The 27,258-nt window shown below is 48.7% G+C and overlaps 1 protein-coding gene across 3 annotated transcripts; it reads left to right on the top strand.

The window, feature by feature from the left end:
• The first annotated feature begins 326 nt into the window (after nt 1-326).
• GPRC5A (G protein-coupled receptor class C group 5 member A) lies at nt 327-17,808 on the top strand. Of its 3 annotated transcripts, none has more exons than XM_079774791.1 (4): nt 327-499; nt 14,267-15,195; nt 16,466-16,524; nt 16,828-17,808. In XM_079774791.1, the coding sequence occupies exons 2-4, from the start codon at nt 14,274-14,276 to the stop codon at nt 16,918-16,920; spliced, it is 1,074 nt and encodes a 357-aa protein (XP_079630917.1). In that variant the 5' UTR covers nt 327-499; nt 14,267-14,273; the 3' UTR covers nt 16,921-17,808. The 3 variants fall into 3 exon arrangements, with proteins under 3 accessions (XP_079630917.1, XP_079630918.1, XP_079630916.1); XM_079774792.1 differs by lacking the exon at nt 327-499 and adding an exon at nt 1,069-1,293; XM_079774790.1 differs by lacking the exon at nt 327-499 and adding an exon at nt 1,312-1,539.
• Nucleotides 17,809-27,258: the final 9,450 nt, after the last annotated feature.

Raw genomic sequence — 27,258 nt, forward strand, 5'->3', positions numbered from 1 at the left:
GTGGAGGTGTTCTCTCCAAGAAGTCACATTTTGAAAAAGTTGGGGAGCCCTGGATCTCCCCTCGTTAGTTAATTTGCACAGTAACACAGGCTGGTTTCCCAGGTGTGCTGTTGGGCACTTGGATAGCACAGAGGCCTCCCCCGCAGGCAGTGGGGCAGAGCCGTGCCAGAGCCCTGACGCGGTGTGGGCAGCCACTTAAGGATTGTTTGACAAGTAAACAAAGACAAGTTTCAGGAGGATTGGCTTGATAATGGGAGAGGGGTGGGCAGCCCCAGGGAGGGGAACCAGATACCAAAGGCAAATTCCTTTATTTCATAATTTTATCTGGCATCCCCATTCTCAAGCCGCGTCGTGAGGCTCTGAGAGAGGCAGTTAGGAAAGTGGAGAGATAAGGATCTCTCCGCCCCCGGGGCAGCACTAATGGGCCTCATCTGAGGACACTACTAACCAGCGGAGCCGCCACCTAACTGTGGACCCGCCGGTTAACTCTGGACGCCCAGTAAGTTTTCCTTGGCCTCTACCTCGCTTGGGCTGGGGGGCCCTGAGCAGGGGAAGGCAGGGGTAGGGAGGGGTGGGGTGGGGTGGGGAGTTGGGGGCACCGCTTTCCAGCCCCTGGCTTCCCATCCTTCCCAGCTCGGGCGAGAGTCTTGGAAAGACAGGGAAGGGCCACTTGGGGGCCAGCTCTCCGTTCTGGTTACTCGAGTCAACGCAGTAAGTTTGTATCTCCCTGTCCCCCACCTCCCACGGGTGGTGGGACCCAGAAATTAAAAGAGGCGCCACAGCCTGGCTATCCCTTGCCCCTGGGGGACAGGAGTGCCGGGCGGGGAGCGCGGCTTGCACTCGGACGGAGGGGGCAGTGGTCGGGACGGATGCGCAGCCCGCTGGCCCCTCGCTTGGACTCGGCGCCTGGGGACCGGCGGGTGCGCTGCTCTCGGAGCCGGCGGCGAGGCGGGGCGGGGCCGAGGCGCCCTCCTCCCCATTTCAAGGGTGACTGTGCCGCTGACGTCAGACGGCTTTGGGTTCATTCCCTGGCGCGAGGACTTTATTTTCATAACAGCATGCAGTGCCATGGAACTGGAATAGGCGTGTCCTCCCCCCTGACCCTCTCCCGCCCCTTGTCCCTCCGCTCACCTCGCTCGCTCCTTCCCTCCCTCCGGCGACAGCCGCCTTTATAACCGCTCGGCGCCGCGAGGGCGGGATCGCTTTCGTGGGCTCCCCAGCACCCAGGGGCTCGGAGCTGCCTCGAACGCGCGGGAAGCAGCGCCGGTCCACGCGCCGAAGCCCCGGCACAGGGTAAGAGAGGCGCGCGGGGCCCGGAGCGCGCCCCGCCTCCGGATGTAAATCCTGGGGGTGAGCGGGGTCGGGGGGGGGGGGGGGGCGGTGGAAGGCGGGAGAGAAAGCCTGGTCCTGAGGACTGCAGCTGGCTGTGAGCAGAAAAGAATCCCTGGAAAGAAATGCCTCTAGTTGAACACAACTCAGATAGTTTTCTTCTTCTGCGCTCCCCAGGCTGATAGCGGCGCGGAGCGAAATGAACATCAGGTAGTAGTTTCAGACGCATTTTACGCGCTCCGAGCAGGCGGAATCCCGGCCCGGCAGGGGGGCAGCTCCGGCATCCAGGAGCCGAGAAAAGAGGGAGAAGGATCTTGGAGGAAGGGCAGGGACTGGGGCGGAGAGGGGTGGGCGCGGGGGAGGGTGGCAGGCGGAGAAAGATGGTGACGATGGTCACTTTACCCAGTTACTGAAAAGTGTCCAAGCGCTTTGTCCTTCCACAACAAGCGAGCCCTTCTGAACGCGGGGAAGTAGGTTCACAGGAGCCAGCCTTCTCCTGATGGGAGTGCGGGGCCCTCAGCGCCACCGCGTTCCCCCCGCTGCGGCCCCGGCCTGGCTCAGGAGCGCCCGCGTGCCCGGGAACAGCCCACCTGGCAAACCAGGAGATGGGACTGGGGAGCGGCCCCAAAGATGCCCCTGAGGCCCTACAGCACCCGAGGGGAGGAAAGGCTAGCACCCAGGGGGAGGACTGCTCAGGCTGAAGGAATGGGAAGGACTTTCCCTTCCTGACTTCTCTCCGGGCTGAGTCTGTCCTCCGAGGGTTTGTAAACGCCACACCTGCTGCAGGTTGGGCTGAATCACCCGCGGCTGGGGGCTCATTCCTGCGGGGGAACACTTGAGCCACTTCAGATACGGAGGGGTGAGGAGGGAGGCCGAGCTCCACTCTCCAGGCGGTGCTGGTTGCTACCTGGAGAGGGAAGGAATGAAGGGGAGGAAGGGTCAGGAGGAGTTTTACTTGGGAGACTGACGGGCTCTCCTCCAAGGTTTGGAGAGGTGCGTGCTTCAAGGGCAAATGGGAAGGAGCAGAACATTCCTGGGAAGTGCTCTCCACTCGAGTCAGGAAGCCGCCTTCCTCCTCCGGACTCCACAGGACTGTGCAGCTGTGGGAGGCCAGGGCCTGGGCCCCGAGTTCCCGCTAAGGGGTCTCGGGAAGGCCCCAGCTCCTCCCCAGGCTGAGGTTCCAGCCCTGGGGGTCCTCTGTGCAGCCTGCGCCTGCCTTCCTAGTCACTCTAGTGGGCACTGAAGATAACGGGGTGTGAAGAAGAATTTTACTTGTGTGACTTTATTTTTCTCACGCTGGGTGTTGGACTTCAGGTTCACTGCTGTTTAAAAACCCACAGCTTGAGTTGAGGAAATGGGCAGGAAATGATGTGTTGGTATAATAGGACCTTCAACAACAGTGAGTTGAACAGTGGTTTCTCTTGAAGGGTAGAGTTTCTGAGTTGTTTGGTGTGTTTGTTTTTACTTTTATTCCTATTTTTATTGGTTTGTGGTCAGATTATATAGTCTGTACATTTCTTATTTTAGGATTTCAGATTTTTTTGTGTGTGGTCTAAAATATAGTTTTGTGGGTTTTTTTTGGTCAATGTTCCAAGACCACTTCCATAGAAGCAATCATATCGAGCAGGGGTCGGTAAACTAGGTCCATGGCCAAACACATCCCTCAGCCTATGTTTGTAAATAAAGTTTTATCGGAACACAGCCATGCTCATTTGTCTATGCATTATCTATGGCTGCTTCAGCTATAAACTATGGATTGCAGAGGCTAAACTACTTGTTATCTGGCTCTTTACAAAAAATGTTTGCTGATCTTAGATATAGAGGATCTGAATTATTTGATTAATCATGGAGATCTAATAAGATACAAAGATAGAGAATATTTTGATTAAAGTATCCACAGAACATATATAAAATTTACCATATTATTATTCATTTTTTTCTATTTAATCTGCTGAGGACTGATAAAGTATTAAGGTTTCCAATAATTGTAGTATTTCCTTTGATTTCTCCTTGTGCTTCTGGTAGTTTTGTTTTATGTGTTTTAGTGCTGTTATTCAGTGCATACACGTTCATGATGATTTTATCTTCAATGTGCAGTATTCTGATTATTATAATATAATACCTTTTTGCCTACACTTTGCATGATATTAATACCTCAACTCTTTCTTAATTGTCTTACCTTGAGCAAGCTATTTAACTTTGTACCTGATACATAATGCCTGCTAAATAAACATTATCTATTATAATTGTGCTTTTTTTTTTTGCATTTATTTTTATTTTTTCCTTCCTTTTGCTTTCAACTTTTAAAATCCTGTTGTTTTAGGTGAGGTTCTTAAAGGTATAAAATAGTTTAATTGAGTCTTTTTTCAAAATAAAAAATGTTAGCATTTACATTTATTGTAATAATAGTTGTTTGCTATTGTCATCTAATTTTTGGCCATGTATTCTGTTTTCTCCATCCTCTCCACATTAGGTAGTCTATATTGTATTTTTACATCTACTAGGCCACTCAGTGGATGGTAGTGCCATTCTCAGAGCTTAGAAATACAGGCTTTCAAGGAAAGATGACAAATTTAGCTTGGGGCTTGCTGAATCAAACATGAATATGTTGCCATTATATATTGAAATAAAATATTTTAAAACTGGTCTTTGAGAGCTTTGAGATGGTATAACAGTAGAGGACTTCACTTTATCCAACCGCCTTTTTTTCTGGAAGTTTCACTTCTTTTTTTAAAAAATATATTTTTATTTATTTCAGAGAAGAAGGGAGAAGGAGAGATAGAAATATCAATGATGAGAATCATTGATTGGCTGCCTCCTGCACGCCCCCTACTGGGGATTGAGCCCGAAACCCGGGCATGTGCCCTTGACCTGAATCGAACCCAGGACCTTCAGTCTGCAGGCTGACGCTCTATGCACTGAGCCAAACCAGCTGGGGCTGGGAGTTTCATTTCTTAAAATTCTGGGTCTAAAAGATTTGAAAATTCGTAAGTTTTTAAAAAAATGATTTTCAGTATTTTTTATTTTATATTCCAGTAATTTATTTTACATTAATCTAAAGTTCACATGGTTTGTTTAGACTAGAGGCAGATGATAATACCCCCAGGAACTACCCGAAAGTAAATAAATTGGGATGAACACCGTTGTTATACTTGTTTAGCTCTGCCCATGGTAGTAGAATCGTTTTTTTTTTCCCTAGAGACACTTTCCAATTACAACTTATCCTTCATCCAGGGCAGAGAAATTTCAGTGAGACTCCACCCTGGTCTTAGAACTTAGCCTAGATAAAAATACGACGATCAGCACATATTCATCTTAAAAATCTGTCCTCCCCATTACTCACACTTGCTAATAAATAACTTGCTTTGAGTAAATACTCAGCGGGCAGTCTTATTCCAAACATTTGCTCAACAGCCACTGTGCAGTGAGGGGGGTACCAACCAACAGAAGATTTGCTATTTCCTTAATCCTTAAGACGCCTGTTATCTGATAGGCGAGTCTACCTGATGTTAAAGTATAATATGTAACATATATATGGAAAACCTTCAGTGCCAAGAAGTAGTTACTTGTAAAAACTGTGAAGAGACCTACAAATTTAAAATGAGATGGGACTAATAATTTTTTAAAAAAACCTCAAGATTTGGGCCAAGTTTCGGAGAAATATGGCAAATGGATTGTGACTAGGAGGGGCAGGGTCTTTCTGGCTAAAAGAATAACGCCTGTGGGGAGGCAAAGAGGGTTCCTTTCTCCAGGAAGATCTTAGATGAGCCCCAATTTCCCACCAGATAGAAAAATACTCTTGGAAGCCTTGCTTGCCTTGCACAGAGGGGGAGAGAGGAGCTGGAAAGGCAGAGGAGGTGGCTGGGAGGACCAGCTAGAAAAAAAGCCTTGAAGCTCAAATTGAGGCTGAATCTAGTAGAACAGACAAAACGGAGTTAATATGCTTTTTAACCGCTAAATCCACAGGCCTTCTTTTCTTTGCTCCCCTTGAATTGTTTAACTCCATTGACGCCTCTTTTTTGGGAAACTACTCCCTGGCTTCTGGGAAACCACCTGGGCTTATTTCTTTTTCTAACCTCCAATAATTGCTTTTTTGACATCCTTTGCTGACTTCTGCTTAGATGAGATGGTGTTCCCATGGTTCGGTCCTCGGCCCGCTCCCTCACCATATGTGCACCCTGTGTAATCCGGTCTCCTCTCAAGGGTTCAGATACCTCTTAATGGGCCCAGTCTGTGTGTATAGCCCAAACCTCTCCTGAACCTCAGACCCACATGTCCACGTGCAGAGGGGTCAGCTCAACCTGGGGTCTAAGAGCCTGGCCTTTCAGAGCCAGGTGATCTTGGGCAAGTAATTTATTTTATTTTAAAAAAAATATATTTTATTGATTTTTTACAGAGAGGAAGGGAGAGGGATAGAGAGCTAGAAACATCGATGAGAGAGAAACATCGACCAGCTGTCTCCTGCACACCCCCTACTGGGGATGTGCCCGCAACCAATGTACATACCCTTGACCGGAATCCAACCCGGGACCCCTCAGTCTGCTCAGTGGATAGATCAACGCTCTATCCACTGAGCCAAACCGGTTTCGGCTTGGGCAAGTAATTTAACTTCTCTGTGCCTCCTTTTCCTCAACTGTAAAAAGGGGACATAATAATAGGGTGGTGTAGGGATTTCATGAAACCGTGTGTGGCCCAGAGTAAATTCTCGGGATAACTTCGTGTTTGTTCTTTCTGGATTCCTCCAACTGCATGTCCCATAGTCATCTTAGATTCAACAAAGCTAGATGTGGCATCTCCCCTCATAAACCTGTATTTCTAAGGTCCATTCAGTTGCCTAAACTAGAAATCTGGGAATTAATCTGGATTCCTTTATTCCCCAAAGTCTTGTATCTTTTAACGTCTCCCAAATCTCTCACCATTTCCTGCCCATCTTTCAAGCCTCATCTCCTTGGTTTCCTTGCTAAAGCTTTTTAAAAAATCCCATTAGGGAGACTGGGCCACTGTTTTCCATGTGCCCTCAGCATTCCCTGCACACTCAGAAACTCCTTGTTTGTATGTCTGTATGACTCTATTGGTCTTCCCAAGGGCAGCAGCCACACGTGTGGTCTGAGTGACTTGTACATTGAACACAGCACCTGACACGAGTAGGCACTTAAATGTCTGTTGATTGACAGGAAGATCGACCTAATGCAAGACTGCTTGCTTTGGAGACTTCCCAGAGATGATTTGAATGGAGAGAGGCTGGAGTTTGGGAGAAAAGCTTCTGAGATCATAACTGACTTAGAGATGAAATAGATTAAATTATGATTAAACTCATAAAGGCCTATTCTTCCTAACTATGTGACGGGGGTATGTAACTTCATCTAAGACACAGTCTTCTCGCCTACAAAATGAGTTGTGTAATGTTAGATGAGATAATAAGTATAAAACATGTAAATGAGAGAATACATATAAAACATACAAACGCTAAGCCTTGTGCCTGGCTCACAAGAGGACTCAGCATGTGGTGGTAGTCATCATTCTTTTTATTCATCATTATATTGTGACTGTTGTTATTACTATGGGTTGAATGTGGCAATTGAAGGGCAGAGAGGAAATTAAAATGATAGAAAATCACAAATTTGCCTGTGATGGCTCAGCTTCAACAAACACCAAAGTTATTGATGTCATTCCCCAGGCAGTCCTCAGAGGAAGGTTTTGTCCTTTTCATTTTTAGATGACGTATGAGATATATAAATGAGTCTCCTAAGGAGGAAGATGAGATCAGCTATTGGGAAGTTTCAGGGCCCCAGCGAATTCATGCTCAGATGCTCCATCAAATGCTGCCTTTTGCCCTTGCACACCAGGCAATGCCACTCGTTGGTCAATGCCATGTGGAGGGTCAGCACTGCTCCAGGACCCTGTGGCTTTGCCCTGCAGGTGGGCATCCTCCTTGGCCTGCACTCAGACCCTTCAGCCTCGCCTCCAGCCCTGGTTTGGGGTTGAGTTAGGCGTTTGTGTGGCACATATTCTTTTAATGACAGGACATGGGGCAAGAAGGAGGATGAGGGGGAGGGAGAAAGAGGCTTGGAAATTGTCTACAAGGAGCTCCCCAGAGGGATGAACAGTGGAGCTGGACATGAGCTAGACCACCTAGCTTAGCACCCGCCCTCATTTTATAGAGGGGATGGAGGTTCCGGGACATAGAGTCCACGCACGGCAAGGCAGCCGAAACTCCTTCCTCCTAAAGGGCAGAGTAAAGGGAGGGTTTGGAATTCAGCTCAGTAAGTGACTCTCCTCCCTGCCTGCCTCTCCTCCTCCAGTTGTCCTCTCCACCCAACCTCCCCCCCTCCCCCATCTTTCTTTATTTCTTAACCTTTGGGTCAATGGCCTGACTCATTCCAGAAGGGTTAAGGCATCGCCAAGTGATTTCAGGGTCTCAGCTGTGGGTGTCACTGGGTTATTGGACAGCAGGTAGTTAGCACAGTTAGCCGCTGTCCTAAGTGAAAGGGGGTCTCACCCTTATGACTCAGAGTCATTTCTCATTTCCCTGGCCTCCAAAACCTCACCATCCTCCTTCGAAGCGCAGGGTTTAGTCATCAGGAAATTGGGTGGGAACGCATGACTGGATTCCAGTAAATTCCTCTCTGCTTGCTGGGAAAGCTTCAGGATTCACGGTCTCCTAGGAGACACCTGGAGTCTCTAAGGAGCAGGGTTTCAGACCCAAAGTGTGACTTTAGACCGCCTGTGTGAGAGGGAGGATGGGAGCAAGTGGTGAAGGTTGGATTAAGGACAGCAGACAGGGGCTTGTGAGGTACAGCCCACCCCACCCTGTCTCATGAACAACCCCTTTTCCTTGGACTCCACTTCTCCTAACGGTACGCTCGCCCACCCATCCTGGTGGGGCACTTACCACAGTCAGGTTCTAGACCGGAGGCTGGAGAGAGAAGTTCAGTAACCAACTTCCAAGGGACCTGTTTGTCCAGCGGGAGATGCAGACTTCTCAACAGGCATGGCAGGGCTGCATGCCAGGCGCTGTGGTAGGAAACGCGGAGGCTCCCTGATAATTCAAGGACACGAGTCTCAGTAGACATGGGCATCAAGGAAAGCACCTGGTAGAAGGGGCCTCTATTCCACATGAACAGACGCATCACCCACGTCCTAGCACTTCCACCTCTTCACTGTCTCTTGACTATGTCGCCCACCAACATCTCCACTTGGAACACTCAGAAGCCCGACCTCTGTCTGCAGACTTGCCGTCTCTAAGCCACTCTTGGTGGCCAGGGAAAGAGCCTGGTGGTGGCGTGGGGGGGTGGGGGGGGAGGGGTGGGGGGGGGTGGAAAGGAAGGGAAAGGCTCAGACATGCTCCCCGAGGGAGAGCCCTCTGGGTCCTCCACCCTAAGGGTTTTTCAGGGTGGAGAGTTTAGGGTATGTCCCAGGGGTAAAATCTCAGATGTGACAGCATGCCTGAAGGGAGATAGAGGGCTGGTTTGGAGGAGAGACAAGAAGCTCGAATATTGGGGTTATGGAGGAGGGTGTGGGGACAAGGCACGAGGCTGGAGAGGCAGTCAGGGCCGAGCCTTCCACCGGCTGAGCAGGTTGTGGCTCTTCCCTGGCCACCAAGAGTGGCTTAGAGATGGCAAGTCTGCAGACAGAGGCCGGGCTTCTGAGTGGTCCAAGTGGAGATGTTGGTGGGCGACATAGTCAAGAGACAGTGAAAAGGTGGAAGTGCTAGGACGTGGGTGATGGGTCTGTTCATGGGGAATAGAGGTTCCTGTGGCCATTTCCCAACTCAGTGGTACGATCTTCACTTGGCTTTTAGTGTCACTGCCTTGGGTTCACAAATGGGGATGTTTGTAGGAGGCGGGAATGCACCAGGTGTCTGATCCATGGGGTCAGATTGGACCTGGGTTCAGCAACCTCGGAACTTGGGTTCTGGCTAGGAAAGAATTCAGAGCCAAGACCCAAACTGTAAGAGAACATTTATTTATAAAATCACAGAGGCAGAAAAAGTAATTCCTGGAAGAAATGGGCTTAGGGAACAAGTTCTAGAGGCAAAAGGATGGCCCTTGGAGCTTGGGAGTAAGGAAGCCAATGGTAATATGCCTGGGGGGTGCGGGGGTGGAGAGGAAGGGAAAGGCTCAGACATGCTCCCCGAGGGAGAGCCCTCTGGGTCCTCCACCCTAAGGGTTTTAAGGGTGGAGAGTTTAGGGTATGTCCCAGGGGTAAAATCTCAGTAGAATACTCAACAACTTTCCACCTGTGTCCTTTCAGGGTTGTGGTCTCCCCTGATTGCTTGGTCAGCGCCAGAGCAGGGGGTCATTATCCAATGCAGCTGGTCCTGAGGTCAGGCATGGGGTCACTGGTCTGGTTTTGCTGCTTTTCTGGACCTGGAGCTACAATACAATCGAGGCCTAAATGTTGTCTCTAGGGAGGAAAGTTCAGGGGGTCCATACCTCATCACCAGCTGATACGCTAGGGGAGAAAAGTCAACCTGGGGGCGAGGTCCCACCTTACATTTGTCCTTTGCTAGGCACCCAGGGCTTTCCTCCCTGGTGACCTTCTGTACCTGGCCCATTGTCCTTGCTCTGCTCATGTCTGTCTAGCCCCCTACCACAGGGAGACCCTGGGATACTTCCTGCCCCGCCTTCTCATCTTTCTTATAGGATCTCCCTTCCTGCCCTGCCTTCTTCAGTAGAGCACGCACGGCCAGTGTGCAAATAGTCATTTCTTTCCTGTGTAGGAATTGGAGGGTGTGTATAACTCCGAACTGCTGGGGCAACTCACAAGGGTAGGCTGAGCTCTCAGCGGTTTAATCCATGCTCAAAGCCTAAAGCAGCACCCAGTACTGATGTCACCCCATTTCTAACGGGAGGGTCCCTACTAGCTTTGAAGTTCTTACCAGACAAGTGGGCTCTACGGTGTGGTGTTAAGATGTGCGACGCTGAAGTTGGAATTCGGGTTTGAGTCCTGGACTTTCCACTTACTAGCTGTGTGACTTGGACGAGTCAGCTAACAGAGTGGGCCTCGGTTGCTGCACTTGTGGGACAGGGATAATAATGACGTGAGCTGTATCGTAAGGTGGTTGTGAGGGTTCAATGAGTCAAGTGCATAAAACCGGGTGTGAATGAATCATGAGACCCTCCCTCCCCTTCAAAGCAGTCCAAGAGTAAATGGTTTCTCTCCACCCCCATGTGGTCTTTGTTGGAGCGAGTCCATTCTCGGTCTCTCTGCCCTTCCCTTTGGTTACAAACGATGTCCACATCACTGCTAGACTCCTTACATTTGCTCTTTCTTGCTCCAGCTCTTACGTTCTTCTCCAAGGCGATTGCTTGAGCTCCTGGCAGTTTATATTCCCCAATGCCGATTGCTTCCCTATTTCTTCTCACCCCCTGCTTTCCACAAGTCCCTTTCAGTTCCCCAGAACCTGTCCTCTCCCAGCCAGCTTCCGGGCTCTTTCCCTCACCTGGCCTTTCCCTAGGCAACATGGTACCTTCTCAGTACAGGCTGCTTGCTAATGAGTCTGGCGAGGTTTCTCTCCCTCTGACTAAATTGAAACTTAGAACATTTTAGACCTGTTGTGTAATGTCTGTCATGCTGGGGAAGGGGTGGGGAGGGCTAATAGAGGTCAATTAAGAAGGATATTAGTTCAAAAAATTAGTCACTCATGCCCAGCTGGTGTGCCTCAGTTGTTGAGCGTCAGGCCATGAACCAAGAGGTCACGGTTCAATTCCTGGTCAGGGCACATGGCCAGGTTGTGGGCTTGATCCCCACTAGGGAGGAGGGAGCCGATCCATGTTTCTCTCTCATTGATGTTTCTATCTCTCTATCCCTCTTCCTTCCTCTCTCTAAAATTAATAAAAATATATTTTAAAAAATTAGCCACGCAGATAAAAAATATTTACTAAAAGCTTTTTTTTTTAAAAAAAGATATTTCTGAGAGAATTGGGAAATACTAATAGAAACCCTAAGTAGATATTTGATATTAAAAGGTTATTTTTGCCCTAGCTGGTTTGGCTCAGTGGATAGAGCGTCGGCCTGGGGACTGAAGGTTCCTGGGTTTGGTTTTGGTCAAGGGCACATGCCCAGGTTTTGGGCTTGATCCCCAGTAGGGGGTGTGCAGGAGGGAGCCGATCTATGATTCTCTCTCATTATTGATGTTTCTATCTCTCCCTCTCCCGTCCTCTCTGAAATCAATAAAAATATATTTTAAAAAAAGATTATTGTTAATTTTTAAGTGTGGCTAAGTTAAAAAGGAGTTTTTGTCATACATATGTATGCATGTATTTATTGATAAAATGATCTGACGTCTTGGATTTGCTTAAAAGTAATTGAGTGAGTGGGATGGGGATGTAGATTTTTGAAGCAAGATTGACGATACATTGATACGTTTTGAAACTATGTGATGAGCCTATGGGCCTCCATTATACTATTTGTTTTTTAATATGCTTGAAAATGTCTATGATAAAAACTCAAATATTAAAAAACACACCACTACTGTAAAGGCAGTTCAGGGACTGTTTCTCATCTCCCTGGCATGGTTGGGGAGGGAGGTGGAGGTGAAATTGGGGAAATTGGTTTTCTCACACTCCACACCCACTGCCCGTTGCGCTTGTCGGACCCTGGTCTGTGGGTGTCGGGAGGCTCTGAGACACCACCCCCTCCTGCACTGCTGCCCCGGAGCGAGGGGCCTCAAGGTCCAGTTGGGTGCAGGAGGTGTCTGCCTTACTGTCCTGTCCAGCCCCACACTATCCTCTATGCAAAACCTCATCAGTCTCTGTCGAGATTTGGAGTCGTCAGGCTCAAAGTCCTTCAGAATTAATTATCAGCTAGAATGATAACAACTACTTGTCAACAAACAGCACTACTTTGAGGGGTGGGGAAGGAGCAGTGGGAAGGGTAGGGAGGGTGAGAGCAGTACCTTTGCAGCCGGACACCACCCTGATGATTAATCTGAGAGGGAGTGAAGAGGAGAGGTGAAGTGAGCGAAGATGAAATGCACAGGGCCTGCCTGGGTCCCTTCCCTTGTTTGTGCTGCCCTTGAATTGGACAGGGTTCCTCCTCTTCCGTAACCATGGCACCCTCCACATCTCCCTTTCCCATAGCACCCCGGAGTGGACATTTGTAGGCAGAGCTATCAGGCTTTGGGTTCTTGCATTTCAGGGCTTGCCTGTATCTGAAGTTCATCTGCCTTTCTTTCCCCTGTTTCTCATTCTCTCCCCTGGAGAGGTAGAATCTAGCCCGTGCTTTGCTCTGTGCTCTGCATGTGGGAGGAGTAATTCCTGTGGGGTAGAGTGCAGGCGACAGACCCATGGTAAGAGAAGGCCAAGGGATGCCTGGGGAAGTAGTGGCCAATTATGTCTGTCTGTCTCTTCTGTTTCCCCCTTTCCCACTGAGTATCTAGAATGGTGATTGACACAGAGTGGCATTCAATAAATATTGGTTGAGCCTGGCTGGTGTGGCTCAGTGGTTGAGCGTTGACCTATGAACCAGGAGGTCACGGTTCGATTCTCGGTCAGGGCACATGCCTGGCTTGCGGGCTCGATCCCCAGTGTGGGGCGTGCAGGAGGCAGCCGATCAATGATTCTCTCTCATCATTGATGTTTCTCTCTTTCTCCCTCTCCCTTCCTCTCTCTCTAAAATCAATAAAAATATATTAAAAAAATAATGGTTGAACAAATGATTATATAATACAAAGTTAAACTTGGAGGGCCAGTTTCACAAGAAGTTAGTAAGATAGATTTAAACTAGAAATTTTTTGTTATTTATATTTAACTTACGCTGACATACCACTAATATAATATTCTAATATATACACAACTAGAGGCCCGGTGCACGAAATTCGTGCACGGGTGTGTGTGTGTGTGTGTGTGTGTGTGTGTGTGTGTGTGTGTGTGTCCCTCAGCCCAGCCTGCACCCTCTCCAATCTGGGACCTCTCGAGGGATGTTCAACTGCCCATTTAGGCCCGATCCTGGTGGGTTCAGGCCTAAACGGGCAGTCGGACATCCCTTTCACAATCCAGGACTGCTGGCTCCCAACCGCTCGCCTGACTGCCTGTCTGATTGTCCCTAACTGCTTCTGCCTGCCAGCCTGATCATCCCCTGTCAGCCTGATCGATGCCTAACTGCTCCCCTGCCGGCCTGATTGCCCCTAACTGCCCTCCCCTGCTGACCTGGTCACCCCCAACTGCCCTCCCCTGCTGGCCATCTTGTGGTGGCCATCTTGTGTTCACATGGGGGCAGCTATCTTTGACCACATGGGGGCGGCCATCTTGTGTGTTGGAGTGACGGTCAATTTGCACATTACTCTTTTATTAGATAGGATATTCATTCATATATGAATGTATGTGTTATACTGCATATATAATTAAGAGTTCATTATGATAAGGAAGACTCCTTCATTACTTTTTGGAATTAGTAGAGCCATCCTTACAAATGCTAAGGAGGGAAAAACACCTACTATGTGATAGCAGAGTTTAAGAAGAGAATCCAGTGGCTTCTGAAAAATAGGGAAATCTACAATTTAGATAACTCCTTTTATCCATGGGAGAATGGGATGCTCACAAATAATGTCTGAGACAGGTATTCCCATGTTCACTGATTCCTAAGAAAACACTAGACAAAAATATCAGGAATACTGGAAGTTATTTGTGACATATTTTTTGAACTGAGACTCTGAAACCCCTCAACAGAGCACTGGGCCCTCTAGCTTCAGGGTAAATATTAATATTATAGTTCAGTTATGGGGAAGGACATATGGGATTTGTTCTTTCCTTTCATCAGCCTTTAGGATTTGCCACGAGGACATAGAGAAAAGGTAGTACCTTTATCTAATATGGTAAGGTCATGGGCAAAACCTTGGCTGAACATACAACATTTTTTTCTGAATCTCTCTTGGTCCTCTGTGCCTGCGTTTGTTAGGACATTCACCCTCTGCCTCTGATTTGCTTTCACACAGAATCAAAATGACCACACCCGCTGGTGATTGCCGCAGTGACCTGGAACCCAAGTACCACAGACTTTGTGATACGTCCGAAGCTTGGGGCATCGTCCTGGAAACTGTGGCTGCCGTGGGGGCTGTGACCTCAGTGGGCTTCATGCTCGCTCTCCTGGCCCTCATCTGCAAGGTGCAGGACTCCAACAGGCGGAAGGTGCTCCCGGTCCAGTTCCTCTTCCTTGTGGGTGTGCTGGGGGTCTTCGGCCTGACCTTTGCCTTCATCATCAAACTGGACAGCTACACGGGGCCCACACGCTTCTTCCTCTTTGGCGTCCTCTTCTCCCTCTGCTTCTCCTGCCTCCTGGCTCATGCTTTCAACTTGACGAAGCTGGTCCGCGGCTGGAAGCCCCTCTCCCTGCTGGTGATGCTGGGCCTGGCGGTGGGCGTCAGCCTGGTGCAGGACGTCATCGCTATCGAGTATGTCGTCCTCACCATGAACAGGACCAATACTGACATCTTTGCTGAGCTTCCTCCTCCTCGGCGCAACGAAGACTTTGTCATGCTGCTCATCTTCGTCCTCTTCTTGATGGCACTGACCTTCCTCACATCCTGCTTCACCTTCTGTGGCCCCTTCACAGGCTGGAAGAGACACGGAGCCCACATCTATCTCACCACGCTCCTCTCCATGGCCATCTGGGTGGCATGGATCACCTTGCTCTTGGTCACCCCTACCCCTGACACCAGGTGGGATGATACCATCCTCAGTGCAGCCTTGGTGGCCAATGGCTGGATTTTCCTGTTGGCTTATGTTGCACCTGAGTTTCAGCTGCTCACAAAGCAACAGAACCCCATGGACTACCCTGTTGAGGATGCTTTTTGTAAACCTCAATTCATGAAGCAGAGCTATGGCGTGGAGAACAGAGCCTACACTCAAGAGGAAATCACTCAAGGTATAGAGCCGGGCTGGGTGGCTAGTCCTTTGTAGAGAGATGGGGGAGAATCATAGGGTATTATAACTGTAAGGAGCGTGCAGGTTTATCCAGCTTGTGTCCCTGACAGAACAGATAAGGTCCCCAAGGCTCAGCTCATGCTTAAAACCATCCAGCTAGTTGACAAGTGGATCTAGAAGCTGCCTCTGGAGCTGTAATCCAGCACTTTCGACACAGTCCATGTAGGTTTCTCTGAATAAAAATAAGATGAAGCAGCCGAAACCGGTTTGGCTCAGTGGATAGAGCGTCGGCCTGCGGACTGAAGGGTCCCAGGTTCGATTCCGGTCAAGGGCATGTACCTTGGTTGCGGGCACATCCCCAGTGGGGGGTGTGCAGGAGGCAGCTGATGGATGTTTCTCTCTCATCGATGTTTCTAGCTCTCTATCCCTCTCTCTTCCTCTCTGTGAAAAATCAATAAAATATATTTTTTTAAAAATAAGATGAAGCAAAGGAATGGAAAAGGAATGACTCGAAACATTCTTAGAGATAAGTAGGTGAGATCGTGTTCTTTATAAAAGATAACTCGGCACCCCTTCTGGAAATGTGAGACCTTCCTATATTTGGGCGCATAAAGCCAAGCCACGACTTCTTGCAGTGACCACCGGGCACAGAGAGGTTAGAAAGCCCTTTGGTCATAAACCAGCGGAAATCTCCACAGAGTTACTAAGGATTCCAATTTACCCGGAAGAGCTGCATTTTATTGTATGTGTCTGGGCCCATGGGAGGGAAGAGATCCTATCTTGACATGAAAGAACGAACCGATTTTGCTCTTGCCTGGTGGTGTGAGTAGATGTTATGTTGTTCTCGTAACATAAAGAGGCTCAACTGATATCGAGACACTGCCCTTGCCCATCAGGAGCTGTGTGTTGCTCTCCAGGGTTTACGTTGATCTCTGGACCTAATCAGGGGAGAGGAGTGGGTTTGGGAGAGGAGTGAGGGGCCTCCAAGGCCCGGTTCTTAGCTGCTGCTTACAATGGCTCTGCTCCTGAAGCCTGGGGTGCGAAGCCTTCTGGTGCTTCTCCCTGTAGCGGGGGTGAGAGGGTAGGTGGGGCGGGGTGGGGGTGGGATGTGAGGGGGGCCTTTCCTGGGCACTCAGAAGCCCACCAGAGAGAAAATTCAATGGATAAGGTATCTATCACGCTTTGGTAGATGACTCAACTGGGGTGAGCATGAGTGGGTGCCCGAGGAAGGGGACCCTAATGCTTTAATTTCTCCTCTCCCTCTGTTTCAGGTCTTGAAGAGCTAGGTGATACCACCTATGTCCCTTATACCACCCATTTCCAGCTGCAGGCAAGTGATCTCTTTCTCCTTTTTCATCAGCAGCCTCAGCAGCCCAGGAACGTGTCCCTTGGGCATAGAAGGTGTTACCATTCTGTTGGCTCCTACATGGCCACCTTAAAAGGATGACATGTCTACTTTGCTCTCATCCACTTTCTGGGGTTAGGGCAGACGACTGGAGGGTAGGGCACAGGGAGGACTTTAGGGGGAGGGTTTAGGAGAAAGGGAAGAAAGTGAGATTCCTGCCCAGATTGAAGTTCTGTTGAAATATCCGGGAACAGGAGAGGGCTTAACAATATGGTGCTTCCTTTTCAGAATCGGACCTCCCAAAAGGATTTCTCCATTCCACGGGCCCAGACTCGGGTTAGCCCTTACAATGACTATGAAGGAAGGAAAAACGGCAGTTAGCTGAAGAGCGGGATGAACACGACAAGTCAGCAGAACTAAAGGGATGTGGGTTAAATCCCGAGTCTTCTAAGGAAACCATACACAACGTTATGGGAAGACCCGGCCTCCCCGCCAGCCTCAACAGCTATTCTTCTGTTCTGGAGTTGCTGGGGGGCTAGGACACTCCAGTTCTTAGCAGCACCGTAGTTTTTCCTTTGTTCCATATTTAGGACGCTTCTTATAGGTGGGAGTCTCTAGGCAACTCAGGGTTTCTCTCTTACTCTTCTCTGTCACTTTACACGTGACTCAAGCTCCGGCCATCTAACTGCGGAATGGCTCACTCAACTTCAGAAGCCAACACTCAACGCTGGTTTTGTAAGGATTGCTCAGCCCAGAGCAGAACTGCAGATCTGAGCAAAAATAGTAAAGGGCTGTCTCTCAGCCCCTCCCTGCCTAAATCTACACTGGAAGCCAACTTGCTGGCACCCTCCCTTCTTGCCTGGGTAGGAGAGGCCAAAGGTCACCCTAAATTTACTCATCTCTGTGGTGCTAACACAGGGCCTCTGTGGGTCCCCAGCACCGAGTCACAGTCTCCGCCCCCCCTCCTTGGGTCACTCCCAAACTTGCTGTCAATCCCCCAACTATTCTCCCCTACATGTTTTACCGGGAGTTTTCCTTCTGGACCTCACTAGTGTGGGCAAGCCCGATCTCTCTTTGCCAGGAGCATTTGTGCACTGTTCTTTCTATGTGTTCCTGGCACTGGTCCGAATCCCAGCCTCTGTAACTAGATTTGCACTGTGTTCACCTCCTGTGTTCTGTAAGCAGGCATTGTCTGTGGAGGGGAGCGTGCCTTGTATTGTAAGTTATTCACCGTTCTTTACCTGGAGATGCAATAAAGATGTGGTGGCAGCTCGTTCACTGTGGCCGCAGCAGTAGGAGCCGACATTAGTCATGCTGCAGCTGAAGTTCAAGGTTCGGTTCCACGGGGTGTGGGCTTGACCCTTCTCCGTGTGTCTCTCCTTCTGTTCTCCATATGTGTCCAAGACAAGCGTGTTTCCCCCAACTTTTGAGGTGAGTGGCAAGGGTGAGGGGGGAAGCCAAGAGGGATCACGGGCCCTGAGGTTTTGCTCCAGGAAGGCAGAGGAGTGGCAACAGTGGAATGGGGTTTGGCAGCCCAGGTGAGACAGGAAGGAGACCTTAAAGCCAGTTTGGCCATTCACCCGAGGTTTAATTGTAGGAGGAAATAAATCCGTATCCCTTATTTGACGGAATTGGTTCATAATATCTCTCAGAAAAGTCATGGTACCTAACAATTATTATTTACTTAATCCCCGAAACAGCACTGTGGGGCAGGGCAATAGGAAATTGCTCTTTGGTGAAGGAAAAAGAAATCCCATGCACAGAAACCAAATGGCATTTTAAAACGTGTAGCTGAGTTAGGGAGTTACCTCCCAAGAGCCGGATGCTCTGCTTTTCATCAAAAGGAAAAACTAGCGTGGAAAGGGGTGAGGTGAGGTTGGTGAATGGATGACACGCTGAATTAGGGCTATTTACATTCCACAAAGACTTGGTTGAGGGTTTCTCAAAGGCTTTGCACCAACATTAGCCAAGTTTTGCATTGAAAAGGGGAATTACAAATAATGATTTATCTCCTGACTATTCTAGTCTTTCCCCAGAGGGCATAATCCAGTGAGGAAAAAGCAATATAGTTTCACATTTATCGATGTGCCGCAGGGTAGGTACCCAGGAAGTACCCATTTCCTTCCCTCCTGTCTTCCCTTCGGTGTCTGGCCTATCAGCCAAGCGCAGGGGGCTGAGTCAAAGGCAGGGCCACAGAACACCTGGATCTGCTTTCTTGTTAGAAAAGAGTCTCCAGGCCTCTGTATCCACAGGACTCAAGTCAACCTCTTCCAAAACGGAAGGACATGGAAGGGGACCCATCGCTGGAAACTGGTTTCTTTTCTTTTTTTTTTATACCCCTACCCAAGGATGTTTTTATTGATTTGAGAGAGAGACAGACAGACAGACAGAAGAGAGAGGAGAAACATTGATTGGTTGCCTCCCATATGTGTCCTGATTGATCGGATGGAACCTGCAACCTAGGTATGTGTCCTGACTGGGAATCGAACCTGCAACCTTTTGGGGTACTGGATGACGCTCCAACCAACCAATCCTCCCAGCCAGGGTGGAAATTGGTTTCTTTACTAAGAAATAAAGTGGTCTCTGGCGTTTGGACTAGGCGGCCACCATTTCGCTGATATTTTGGTTCTTAAAAGGCAGTAGGGGAAGGCTCCCTCCCCATTCAACTACACTTGTCACCCCCCCGCCCCCTCCCCCCGCGGCTGTTAACCCGTCTTCAGGTCTTATGCCTCCTCAACATAATTAAACTCTGTTGTTAAACGGGGACCATCTTGGGGGCTGGAGGTTTTGGCCTCTAACAATCACTGATGATACTAGAGAAGAGAGTTTCCCAGCCCGTCTCCACCTGGGCGGAAATAGAAGGTGCAAATTTAGCCCAGCCAGGTCCTTGAGCGAAGCCAGTTTGATTGATGGCTGGGCACCAAAATGACACCTCCTTTGAACTAAATGAATGCTAATAAAATGAAGTTCACAACCTTCCTCTCATCTTTCATTGTCAGATGAGAAATAGACTGCCTGTCACTTCTGCCTCTCGCTTTAGGCTGAGAGAACGTCCATCGCTGCAATACCGCGTGGCTCCACTTGGTGGCAGTGGAACCTCAGGCATCGGCCCTCAAGGACGCCGAGCCCCTCAAAAACAAACATCTAAAGCTGCTTTCCCGTGAAGGGCATGAGGCAGAACAGCAGATATCCAGTGGGCTTGAGGCAAACGTGTCCAATTTTGAAAGGCTTGTGTGTATGAGCTGTTTGCGTCCTTCCTCCCACCGTCTTTAGAGAATTTGCTCCGATCTCCTCTGCCAGAGTTTAATTGCCCTGTGTCTGATTTTTGTGAAACTCTCCAAAGTATTTCCAGCCCATTTGCATGCAATCTGGCATCTTTACAGACAATGGTCTCATACGCTGTTGTTACTAATGTCGACGAGTATGTTTGTGGTGAGAACATTGGCTTTTTGTCAGGAAAAGTGTGCCAAAAACAAAAAGGTACAGCCTGGCCCTGGAAATGCAACAATAACACCCATTCTTCCCCCTCCCGGTGCATTCTGGGTTTCCTTCCTTCATTTCCAGACTTGTCCTTACTGCTGAGAACTGAGCTGCACACAGCTGGTCGTGTCCTTCCTTGCCCATGTCCTTCGGTTGCTACCGGGGTGGGAAGGTTTGCCCCTCTCCCAGCCCTAACCTGAACAGGGATTATTTCAGAATTGGAAGTGGTGGGTTCAGAAAAACCTTTCTTCAGTGTTGACTGCAGAGATCTGGGATCTGGCAAGACAGCCTTCAGCTTGTGGACCTGCTGCTTTGGGGAATTATCTGGTTCAAACTGGAGGCTTCTCTGGAACTCCTCCACCCAGGGCAGACAATGCTTTGCCCTCCCTGGCTTCAGGTGTGCAGATGGGTGTGGGGAGCAGTACATCGGTGTCTGAGTCTGATTTCGGCAACCTCTGGGTTATTACAGTTTTCTTGACCCTTCAGAGTGGGACACTCCAGTGCCTAAAATGTTAGCGTTTGAGAAGGTCACAGAGTTTCTTTAATTGGTGCCTCTCAGCCCTCACTTTTCAGAGGGAGCTCAGGACTGATGGATATAATGCACTAGTAGCCCTGCACATGAATCCGTGCGCCAGTAGCTCTCTGTGGGGCCTGGCCGCTCCGTGCCCACTGCCCAGAGGCTCTCCGCGGCCCAGAGGCCCATCCACGGCCGGGCGCAGAACGCTTGCCTCATCGCCGCGGCGACGAAGCAAGCATTCCGCCAGGCTGCTCATGCTGCCCGCTCTCAGCGGCTGCCCCCCCCCCCCCCCGGGACTGGGGTACTCTGGCGGGGCTGAGAGGACTGGGCACCGCTATTTTGTGGCTATGGGCGCTATCTTTGTGACGGAGTGATGGTTAATTTGCATATTACCCTTTTATTAGATAGGACTGGGACCAGATTTCTGGTTCTGTGCTCTGAATACTGTTGATACTTGGGAGGTCAGTGTTAGACACATTTTTTGCCAAAAGGGGGTTTGAGCACAGAATCAGATAAAGTGACCATGGTCACCCATGTTTTGAATTCCTCTCATTTTCCTTTGTCTTCCCAATTGCCTTTTGTTCCCCTGTTTCTCTTCCAATGATCTCCCTTCCCCTCTGCATGTAAGCTGTGGGGAGAGAGACTGGAGGGCGATTGACATGTTCTGGTTAAACAACAGATCACTGTCCTGCAACCCCCCAGCCAAAGGAGCATATGCCTCCTGAGGGAGTGGGCTGTCAAAAGACGGATTTCAAGGCAAAAAAGAATTCTTCGTTTCCCCCGCCAGCATGATGACCCTTCCACGTCTCTAAGTCCCACATAGAGTCCAGAACCCGTACCCAGCACCCCTTCCTTTCCTTGGTGTGGAGCTACAGGCCCCTCCAGGGCACTCTCTCACTCCCTGTGCAGCTTCTGATGGCAGATTTCAGAGGCAGTCCCCGGAAACACTTTGCAAGTAACTGTTGTGTATAATGACCTGAGTGTGTGTCTCCAGCACCCGAGTCAACCACGATCTTCAACAGAAAAGAAGAGGAAACTTTAATGAAATTTGGTTACCACATGTGCAATACCCAGCTGTCTGGTCCCAGCTACTTTTAGTTCAGGCCCCCTTCCATATTAAGATCCATCAACTCAACAAACAAACAAACACAAACAACAACAAAAAACACCCCTCTGATAAGCCCATGACACACATGACACAACATTAGGAAAGATGGGATAATAATGTATTAGAACAGATTAGAATAAAGGTCCCAAATTTTAGTTTGTTATAAATGTATTCATGCCCCCCCCCCCCAAATAAACCACAGAAGTACTTGGTTTGACAGTCATGAGGAGAAGCAGCCTCCCAAGGCACAGACCCTGCTGTGCACAGAATGGGCTGTAAGACTGCTGAGGACCCGTGATGTGGCTCAGCAGGCAAAGAGCCAAGGCAATCACAGGCAGTACTGACACAGTCGTGTAGTGTAGGTCAAGGCCGGCACTGTTCCCACGGAACGGGAGGCATGTTACACCACATCAGAATATTAAATCCATTTCCGTGGGCCTCATGGGATTGAAGGAGCTTCTCACAGAGGAGCTTTTTAAAAGAACCACATGATATACAGAACGGTTGATGGAAATGGAGATATTTCATCTGGAGAGGAGAGGACTTTGCAGGGTGTGTTATCATGATTAGAGCTAACATTTAATGTGTGCTTACTCTGTGCCAGGCTTTATTTTAAGGGCTTTACTTGTATAATATTATTTAATACTTATAAGGCCTTATAAGTTACTAGATGCCCGAAGCATGAAGATTCGTGCAGAATGGGCCTTCCTTACCCTGGCTGGCGGCACAGCCTTTGCTCCGGCCCGGAGCCGCCTTTCCACCTTCCCACACTGTCCAGAGACCCGGAGCGGCTGGGGTGGTGCAAAATGCCTGCGTTTTCGCCATGGCGACGATGCAAGTATCCCGCCACCAGCTGCTGGGCGCCTGTGTATGCAAATGAACCCACCAACTGTGTTGGGTTAATTTGCATACCCACTCCTGATTGGCTGGTGGGCGTCGTGAAGGTATGGTCAATTTGCATCTTCCTATTTTATTAGTGTAGATTATGATTATCATCCCTTTTTACCTAACACCTGCAGGAATGGAAGCTCCAAGGTGACACAGCTACCAAGTGATAGGGCTGCCTTTGGATCCCTTATGCATAACCCCATGCTGCCTCCCAGCTGTCTTGAACAATGACAGCATAACAGGTGGCCCAGTGTTAGGAGTTTTAGGGAGGCAGACCCCAGAAGAACTTCCTGCAAAGTGGTGGGTGACCTGCTGCTGGAGGTGTTCAATCTCAATGGTGCTCTGTTGAGGATGACGTGGGGAATTCTGTGTTAGGAGAGAGGCTGGGCTCGATAAGCTCAAGGATTCTTGGAATTCTCAGAGTTCCAGACTTTTACTTGCCAAATTGTCGTGCCTGGTATTTGAATCTTAAGAACCATGGAGAGATTACCAGTTTTATTGTACAATATCCTCACACCTGCAACCCAAACACTTCCTTAGCCCTCAGGTGAAATGAAAATGCATTCCATTGTTTGGATGCGCCCTCACCTTTTGTGAGTGTTATTTGTTACTGGATATTATAATCCATTTCCTAGCTGGCAGTTGTATTAAAATTTTTATTTTTTATTGAATTTATTGGGGTGACATGGTTAATAAAATTATATAGGTTTCAGATGTATAATTCTATAATACACCATCTGTATATTGTATTGTGGTGATTGCATTTTACAGAACAGTTCTTCATAGCCTTGCTTTAGGGAAGATGCTATGTGAATATAGTCATCCCTTGATATCTACCAGGTATGGATTCTAGGACCACACCCCCCACCCTGTTGATACCAAACTCTGTGGATGTTCAAGTCCCTTATAAAAAACTAGAGGCCCGGTGCACAGATTTGTGCACCAGTGGGGTCCTTCTGGCAATCTGGGACCCCTTGGGGGATGTCGGAGAGCCAGTTTCGGCCTGATCCCTGCAGGCCAGGCCAAGGGATCCCACTGGTGCACGAATCCATGCACCAGGCCTCTAGTATGCATATAAGATCTTTGGTTAATCTCTTCCTGCCCTCCCTTCTCCCGCCTTCCCTCTGAGATTCATCAGTCTGTTCCATGTTTCCATGCCTGTGCGTTGAGTGTCTGCCCCCTGGTGGTCATTGCGCATCATAGCTACGGGCGGTCAGCTGGTCGGCCAGTTGCTTAGGCTTTTATATATATAGATGGTGTAGTATTTGCATATAACCTACACATATCCTTCTGTATACTTTAAATAATCTCTTGATTACTTATAATACCTAATGCAATATAAATGCTATGCAAATAGATGTTATAGTGCTTAGGAAATAATGACAAGGAAGAAAAGTCTGTACATGTTCAGTACAGAATCAACCATTGCAGGCCTAACTACATAATACATGTCAGCAACAGGTAACATTCCCCCCCCCCCCCAAAAAAAAAATATATTTTTAATTAATTAATTTTTCTGCAAAAAGCTTTATTGTTTCCATTTAGTCCACTGCATGGGAGAGGGCTCTAGGGCAGTTAAAAGGATGCCTAGTGGTTTTAGGGAGAGGCTCAGGCAAAAGCCGGACATCAGGGGGAGGCAGAGGGGCTCCTCAAAGGCCTCTGGGCTCCAAGGGCTCCTGGTCCTGCATGAGGGAAGCCCAGCCAGCCTGGGGGTCGGCTAGCCTGTGGAGGTGAGTCAGGTGTAGCCCATCTTCTTGATGAGTTTCACCTCCTCACCCAGGAAGTGGTTCTTCAGGAAGTCACAGAGATGATGGTCGAACTCTGGGCTGGTCGAACCCAGAGCCTGCAGCTCCAAAAGGACCTGGTTCAGGCTCTTCTCCATGACCGTGGCGGCTTCCCGGGAGTCCTGAGTTTTACCTCTCATCTTGGGAAGGCTTCAGCACGTCCTGGAAGAGAATGTGGCTGCTGTTGCATCTTTAAGAGATGCTCAGAGCCCTCAGGCTTCTTCTCCACCAACTCTGGGAAGAAGCAGCCCATGCACTCCAGAGCCACATTATCGCAGTCAAAATAGAAGCCTGGAGAGAGGTAGGTGTAAGAGGTCCGCAGATGCAGGCTGACCAGGTGGTTGGCGATGTGGAATACTTCTGATGAATTTGGGAGCTCATGGTTATTTGGCAATAGGGAGTTAAGGTAAAAAAAACAAACGGAGTTGGCTGGCCTTGTTGTTGGCTGTTCGTGGAGGCTGAGGTGGTTCCGAAGGTGGTGACTGGAAAAGAGGTTGGAGGTTGGTTGGAGGCTGGAAGAAGGGGCGTCCCTGGTCTATCCCATCCAAACACTGTTGAAGCAAGAGACAGATTTGGGGACCACTGAGGGCATAGCCTCCCCAAATATTTTAAATCTGGGTTGGTTGAAACTATAGATGTGGAACCTGTGAATATGGAGGGCTTGTTGTATATGCTATATTTAATATCACTTTATGTTGACATGGTGATAATGTAGAATCCTTTGCAAAGATACTTGAACTTTATAAACACCAGTGTCCTCAGATACATGCAGTCAATGCCTGAAATATTGCCCCATTTAGTTCTCTACATAAAAGCTACCACTTTTAAGTGCAAAAATACTAGTCCATATTGTTCTTTGAGGATGATTAATTGCATAAGAAAGAACCCTTTTATTTGTATTGCTCAGCAAAATAAAAATGGTCTGTGGGTTGCCCTTGCATAGCACGAGTTTAGTCATCTGAGTCCTAAGCCCATGAATTCTATGAACATTGGGAACTAGGGTGAGGGTCAGTGGGAGCATCTGACTGGGCTTAACTAGATGAGAGGGACAGAGACGAGAGGACCAAGGTTGAGTGGGGGACAATGAGTGGAGTGGGGGTGAGGGGATGGGAAAGAGAGGGCTGATAGGGAGGAGGAAGAGTTGTAAAATCAGAGACCTGGCAAAATAATAAAGAGAAAATTATGTTAAGGTGAAGTTAAAGACTTAAGAGTCAGAAATTCAGGAGACTATTAAATTATAATTCCCAGAGTATCATGAACTGCCTGAGACACTGGGCAGAGGGGCTTGGCCTCATCACAGAACCTCCTAGTGAGAGCGGCTATATCCTCCTGTCAGTTCCCGAAGGTCCCAGCCACATCATGTGAGAGGGGGACGATGTGAGGAGAAGCAGCCCCCAAAGGCACAGACCCTGCTGCGCACAGAATGGGCTTCTTTGATGGCATGGACTCCAGCCCACCCCAAGCCCCTTCAAAGCCACTGGCTGGGTCCTCTGTTCCCCCATTTTCCTAACATACCTGGTGGCAGTGACACACCAAATTGGTGCCTGTATGTTTTTGCCAGGTCACTGGGTTAGTGTGTGTGTGTGTGTGTGTGTGTGTGTGTGTGTGTGTAAGATTTCATTTTAAGAGAATAGGAAGAAAAATAGTTCTTTATCAATTCTGCATAAAGGATAAATGCAGAAGTTTTCATGCTCTTCAAATATCTTTTTTAGAGATAGTGGGAGTCTCTGAACTCCCTAGTATGTGAGTGAGGTGTCTGATGGTGGGTGTGTGAGTACACACACACACACACACACACACACACACACACACACACACACACATACTTACACTTACATATCCATATATACACAGATCAGATGTCATTGCAAGTTACAGAGGGTCATTTCTGTAAGTGAGATGAAACATTATCTTTAATCCTAACCACTGGCCACATGCAGACACATTGCCAAGCGAAAGAAAACACAGCTCCTTGCAAATAGGTAGCAAATCTGAAGACTGTATAGCTGAGGAGGAACGCATGCCACCAACTGTCCCCTACTTGGGTGAGCAATCCATTCCTGCAACCTGGATTTCCACTTTCCCATATGCCCTTTGGGTTGTGTCACAACCCAATGGCATTCTGTCGCTTTCCACGGCTTCCCAGATCCCTGCTTTTCTCAAGGTGTCTCTTCAGCCAGAAAGTCATTCCAGTCTTACAAAGCTCCGTATGTATGGTGACCCTCAAACCCCGCCTGGCTGCCCTAGAGCCCAGGCAGTCACACCTCACCATCCTTTAATCCATTCCAGGCACGTGGTGCTTGTGATCGGGTCTGCCAGCGCTTCTTGGTTCTGATCCTTAGAGTTCTTTTTTTAAAAATATATATTTTATTGATTTTTTACAGAGAGGAAGGGAGGATAGAGAGATAGAAACATCGATGAGAGAGAAACATCGATCAGCTGCTTTGTGCACATTCCCTACTGGGTATGTGCCCACAACCAAGGTACATGCCCTTGACCGAAATCGAACCTGGGACCCTTGAGTCTGAAGGCTGACACTCTATCCACAGAGCCAAACTGGTTAGGGTTCAAGTTAGAGTTCTTAATGGTTCCAGTCACTCTGGTCAGAGACATGTTTTTCCAGAAGTCCTTCCTTTGAGGGCCCCCAGCTCAAAATGCCTCCCACTGCAGTCTCCCCGCCCACCCCAACTCTTCCCAACTGTCCTCTAACTCTTATCCTGCAGAACATTTGCATCTCAGCCCAAAGGTCACTTCCGTAGTGAGGCCTCCCTCAGCCAGACAGTCTGTTTCCTTCAGAGCACTTCTACTTTGAAATTACGTTTATTTGTTGTTTTTTACTTGTTTTTCTCCCATTATTCTATATATTTTGGGGAGACCAGAAATTGTTTTGTTTCCTCCTGTATTCGCAGGAGCTGGCACAGCGCGTGCACACATAGGAGCAT

The sequence above is a fragment of the Cnephaeus nilssonii genome (assembly GCF_951640355.1).
Source record: "Cnephaeus nilssonii genome assembly, chromosome: 6".
Taxonomy (NCBI): domain Eukaryota; kingdom Metazoa; phylum Chordata; class Mammalia; order Chiroptera; family Vespertilionidae; genus Cnephaeus; species Cnephaeus nilssonii.